The following is a 5,048-nucleotide window of genomic DNA, read 5'->3' as shown; positions in this document are numbered from 1 at the left end:
AGAGCGTTCCCAGTGGCTCTGATTTTATTAGCAACATGCAGAAGGAAAATCCCTTTTGAGAGACAAGTTTTACCCCTGCCACGTCCCTTTTGAAATGCTCGTCCCTTGAAATTCCTGTTGCCGCGTTCTTGTTCAAACCAACTTGCTGGTGACTGGCATTTGCATAAACCTTAATTATCAGTGTGTGACTCCACAGAGGCTGTGGGGAGAGGAGAACAAAGGACCAAAATGACGAGGAAATTCTCTCAGCACCTCAGCAAGCCCGTAGTTAAGGGCAGGCTGAATCTGGCTGACTCTCAGGAGAACGGAGTGTGACACAGATTTATCATTAATCTTCACACCCTAAACTTTAATTAAGGCACCTGCCCAGAAATTAATAGGCACAAAACCTGATTTACAAAGCAAAGGAGATTGAAAGATAAAGGCGGTTTCCACTCCTATTATTTGCAGTTCAGTGCTGTTAATGGCTCACTGAGAAAGGCACGCTCAGAGTCCTCACAACGGCAAGCAGGCTGGCGGGCTCCACGGCACAGCCATTAAGATACCAAAACAAATAGAATGCATTTGCAAAGAGAAGCTTTTTAGTCTTTTAATTTAGACTTCTAATTTAGATTTTTAGGATCAGAGGTCTGCCCCCACGCAGCAATTTCAGCAGTCGCAGAAATTCCCCATACAGCAGGCAAGTTGTCCTCTCTGTGCTGGATTTTGGGGACATTGCTCATCACCTTCAGGAGGGGACCCTTTGCGAGGGAACCTGGCACAGCCCCTGGGATTTCACCGGGTGGTCCCGGTGCTGACACCAGTTCGCAGCAGCACCCAAGTGCCGAGTGAGCCCCAGGGCCCCCAGCCAAGCTGGTAGATGCCAGGCATAAAGGGAGCCAGCCCCAGGCGGGCACAGAGGTGCGAGAGTGCCAAGGGGTGCACTGCATCCAAATACCTGGGAGCTGCATAAACCCTCCTGGCTACCCCAGATCTGGAGCTAAGAGGGAGAACTCAGTCCAAAAACTCCTGGCTGAGCTACCGACACTGGGCTGAGCCTAGCTTTGCTCCAGGCAGAGGGAAATATGGGTGTTGCTCAAGATTTGCCTGTGCTGAAGACATCTTCTTGGGGAGAGTTGAGTTTAACCCCAGGGACACAGCAATGGAGAGGAGGCTGCAGAAGGAACGCAGAGACCTCTGTCCTCTGCAACAGGCTGGGCAGGATCTGGAGCTGAGAGGTAGACAGTGGAAAGGAGGGAGCAATGCAAGGAGAAAGTGAGGCGTCCTCGGCTGCCTTGCAGGCATCGTTCCGCAGAGGAAGCAGTGAGCGGAAAACCTAAACCAGGCAGGAATGTGCCCCGCTTGCCAAATCGCATGCATGGCTCCCCTGAGCAGCTCGGCCCCTCTGCTCCATCCCGGGCAGCAGGAAGCGAAACCTCGCTGCCCCATAGAGTGGATTCCTGCTTCTCCCGAAAACCCAGCCAGGCTGGTGTCTTCCCCTTTGGCTCAGCCAGTTCCCATGCGCAAAGGTAGCAGTTTCTGCCCCTTCGACATCGGATCAAAGGCTTTTTGCATGTTCCCCCATCAGCTTAGGATGGCTCCAGGCTCCTACGCAGCCCAGGTACCACCCTCAGTTGAGCTGGGTCCCCACTGCATTCCCTGGGGACTGCATCCACCCCAAGACTGGGGGCTCCAGCGCTTCCCTTTTGCACCCCAGCAAGGTGCCCCGTCAGCCTCATTCTCCAAGCAAACCCCAGGCTGTCCCAGACAGCTTTAGCACAGCTGCATCCCAGTCCGAAAAAGGACGATGTGCTTTTTCCAGTGACTCATTCTCAGCCTTTCCTTTCCTCTTTCTTCTTTTTTTTTTTTTTTCACTTTTAAAGGCACAGCCTCAGCCTTGCACCCAGCAGAAGCCAAGCGCCTGCTCTTTGCCCCACCCAAGCACAGAGCCCGAGAACCTCCACCCTCCTCCCAAAAGCTGACAGCTGAGGACACGTTTCAGACTGAAGAAGGAAGCTGCCAAACTCTGAAGACTGTTTTCATCAGCTTTCGCTTCGCCCATCAGGTCAGCTTCAACTGCATCCCCGCTTCTGCACAGCCCCGCACACTGTGAGGAAACCCCCCCAGCCAGAGTGAAAACCACATGAGAAGGCTCCAGAACTGGTTTCAACAACTTTTCAAGTAAGTGTTTTCATTTTTTTCTTGCTTTCATGCATGTTTTGGGGAAAGACTTTAACAGAGGCTACTAAAAAATGATCTGCTGCAAACAACTTTTCCCTTCCCCTCCTACCCACCCTCTCTCTCCCAGACAGGCACGATAACCTCCAAGCAGAGGAAGGGTAACCCTCCCCCCAAAATAGCACATTCCCCTTGGCCAGATCCTCTTCCTTTTGTTTTGCCAGCTGCTAGGCTCTGTCAGGAAGATCACAGGGCCTTGTTTATCAGGACTATTTGCTGGTAACTCTAATAACAGGGTTTTGAATCCCATACACTAGAACAAGTTTGCAGGGTTAGCGTCTGGCTGCAAACATGGTGTACCACAAAGCGTGGCAGCCAGAGATGGAGGCCTGGCTCCCCGTCACGTGGCTGCAGTTTTAGGCTGGTCTGTCTCCTTTGCTGAGGATATTTTGCATATGGAAAACTAGGAAGATACAGGAAGACGCTAAGGGCTGCTTGTGTTTTAACTCGGCAATATCACAGCATGACTTTAAAGGCAGTGCCATGAGTTAGACACAGCAGAGAACCAAGTTTCTGCCCTCTCTGCTGCCCCATGGAGTAAGGGAGTAAGACGAGATTTGGTGGGTCAGCAGATGAACTGAAGAATGGCAGTGATTTAAGACAGTGCATGAGCAAGCCTTGTAAAAGAGACCATAAGTATCAAAGTGCCTATGTCTCCTCTGCACCAATATCTCTGCAGCCATTTCCCTGCAACTGGGGCTGGCCTGGGGAAGCCTTGCTGTGAGATCCCAGCACGCCAGCTGGGAGATGCTGGCATTGGGGCAGATTTCAAGCAGCCCTGCTCTGGGTCAGGGCTCCCCTGAGCAAGATGCTTAAGGCTTTCTGAGATTAAATCCTGTGGGGATGCAACAGAGATGGAAAGTCAACTAAGAAATATATTAAATGCAGCTTTCAATTGGCATGGGGGACTGGGCATCACTGCAGAGAGAATGGATACACACCCCAATTTTTCCCTGTCTTTCAAAAAGATCAGGGTACATGCTTTCTCCTTCTTGGTCCCGAGTGCCTGCAGTCCACACAGCCCAGCCCTATCAGTGGGGTGGGCATCCCAATATAACCAGTAACATACTGGGAGAAGGGGTTGAGGAAAGCTGCACAGGCAGTGAAGTGCATCTCTGGCACTGAGGTGTGCAGGTTGAGGGACTCAATTTCAGGTCAGCAGTTCGAGGCTGAGCCAAGACTACGGGCTGTGACAGGGAGTACGGTTCTCTCAACCCACTGTGGGAGAGAAGAAAATCTTGCCACACCTAATCCTAGCAAAAACTCCTACGTAATTGCTGATCCAGCTCTATTGGCATTTGTATCCTGGGTCATCAAGATAAGCTCCACTTTCCCAGGAAGTAACCAATTTTGCTGGTATCAGCAGCCTCTGAGCATCCCCTCACACTTGCCCGTGGAGGCTGCTCCTGCCTGGTCCTCCCATGCTGCATCTCTCTGCCCCCAAACCAGCAGGGCCATCCTCCCAGCCAGACCTTTACGTATTACTAAATATTAACTCCTCAGGTCTTAAGAGGGATGTAAAAGCCACACACAGCACTTTCAAGGCAGTGCAGCACCAGCATGCACGTGCCCTGTGTGCCTGGGTTAGCATGAGTCAGGGCTGGGGACACATTCTAGTGCCAGTGCTCTGGTCCAGTTTTCCCAGTAACACGGCTTCCTCCTTCGTTGTAGGCTTGGGAGATCATCGAGTGTCTGGCAGCAACGCTGACAGTAATGGCCTCTGCGGGAGGTGACTAAAACCAAAGAGAAGACGATGAACATGCAAATGACAGGGGTGGAAATAGCTGTCCTGTTGGTAATCTTCGCTGTAGAGACGCTTTTGGAGAGCTTAGTGGGAAACTGAAATGACTGAGGTTTCACACATTGCTTAGGCTGAATCCCTCTTCAGTCCTTTGAAGTATCCCTGGCATCAGCAACCAGCTCCAGAGGCTGGGACACCAGGTGAAAGGAAGAGACAGTGAAGGTGTGCTCCTGGAGCTGCCCCTTGCACATCAGCCGGCCCCAGGCCATTTCCCCCTCCATTGGCGTGTCCCTCAGTGCTGGGAGGTGGGCCAGCACGGCCTCCCCCTGCAGTACACGCTTCCTCTCACCCCCCGGACGAGATGGCCGCTCTCATCGCTGAGAACTTCCGCTTCCTGTCATTGTTCTTCAAGAGCAAAGACGTGATGATCTTCAACGGTTTGGTGGCCCTGGGCACAGTGGGGAGTGAGGAGCTATTCTCTGTTGTTGCCTTCAACTGCCCCTGCTCCCCTGCCCGTAACTACATCTATGGGCTGGCTGCCATCGGTGTCCCGGCTCTGGCCCTCTTCCTCATTGGCGTCATCTGGAACAACCACACCTGGAATCTGGTGGCCGAGTGCCACAAGCGTGGCATCAAGAACTTCTCTGCTGCTGCCACCTTCCTCCTCTTCGGCTCCATCATGGGCCGGGCAGCCGTGGCACCCGTCACCTGGTCGGTCATCTCGCTGCTGCGCGGGGAGGCTTACATCTGCGCCCTCAGCGAGTTTGTCAGGCCATCCTCCCTGGACAAGTTCCCAGCTGAGTATGGGGCCGATGTGCTGGCCAGGTTCCCCTGTAAAGACGTGCCAGCAAACCTCACCAAGTTCAGGGACGAGGTGACACGGAGGCTGAGATACGAGTCCCAGGTAGGCACGCCGGGGAGAGATCCACACGAAGTGGGTAAGACCACCTCGCTGTGCCCTAACGCAGCCTCTCTCTTCTCTCTCAGCTCTTCGGCTGGCTGCTCATTGGCATCGTTGCGGTCCTGGTTTTCCTCACCAAGTGCCTGAAGCACTGCTGCTCACCGCTGAGCTACCGGCAGGAGGCTTACT

The 5,048-nt window shown here is 53.1% G+C and overlaps 1 protein-coding gene across 1 annotated transcript in view; it reads left to right on the top strand.

Moving 5' to 3' along the window:
- The first annotated feature begins 4,319 nt into the window (after positions 1-4,319).
- Positions 4,320-5,048, top strand: part of CALHM2 (calcium homeostasis modulator 2) — a 1,038-nt gene continuing 309 nt past the window's right edge. The window contains 2 exon segments of the mRNA XM_010011334.1: positions 4,320-4,862; positions 4,946-5,048. The exon segment at positions 4,946-5,048 is cut by the window's right edge and continues 22 nt beyond it. Of these exon segments, the coding sequence (XP_010009636.1) occupies positions 4,320-4,862; positions 4,946-5,048 (646 nt within the window).

The sequence above is a fragment of the Nestor notabilis genome, unplaced genomic scaffold (assembly GCF_000696875.1).
Source record: "Nestor notabilis isolate BGI_N333 unplaced genomic scaffold, ASM69687v1 scaffold25333, whole genome shotgun sequence".
Taxonomy (NCBI): Eukaryota; Metazoa; Chordata; class Aves; order Psittaciformes; family Psittacidae; genus Nestor; species Nestor notabilis.
The sequence above is the reverse complement of the archived record's forward strand: the minus strand, read 5'-3'. Positions and strand labels throughout refer to the sequence as shown.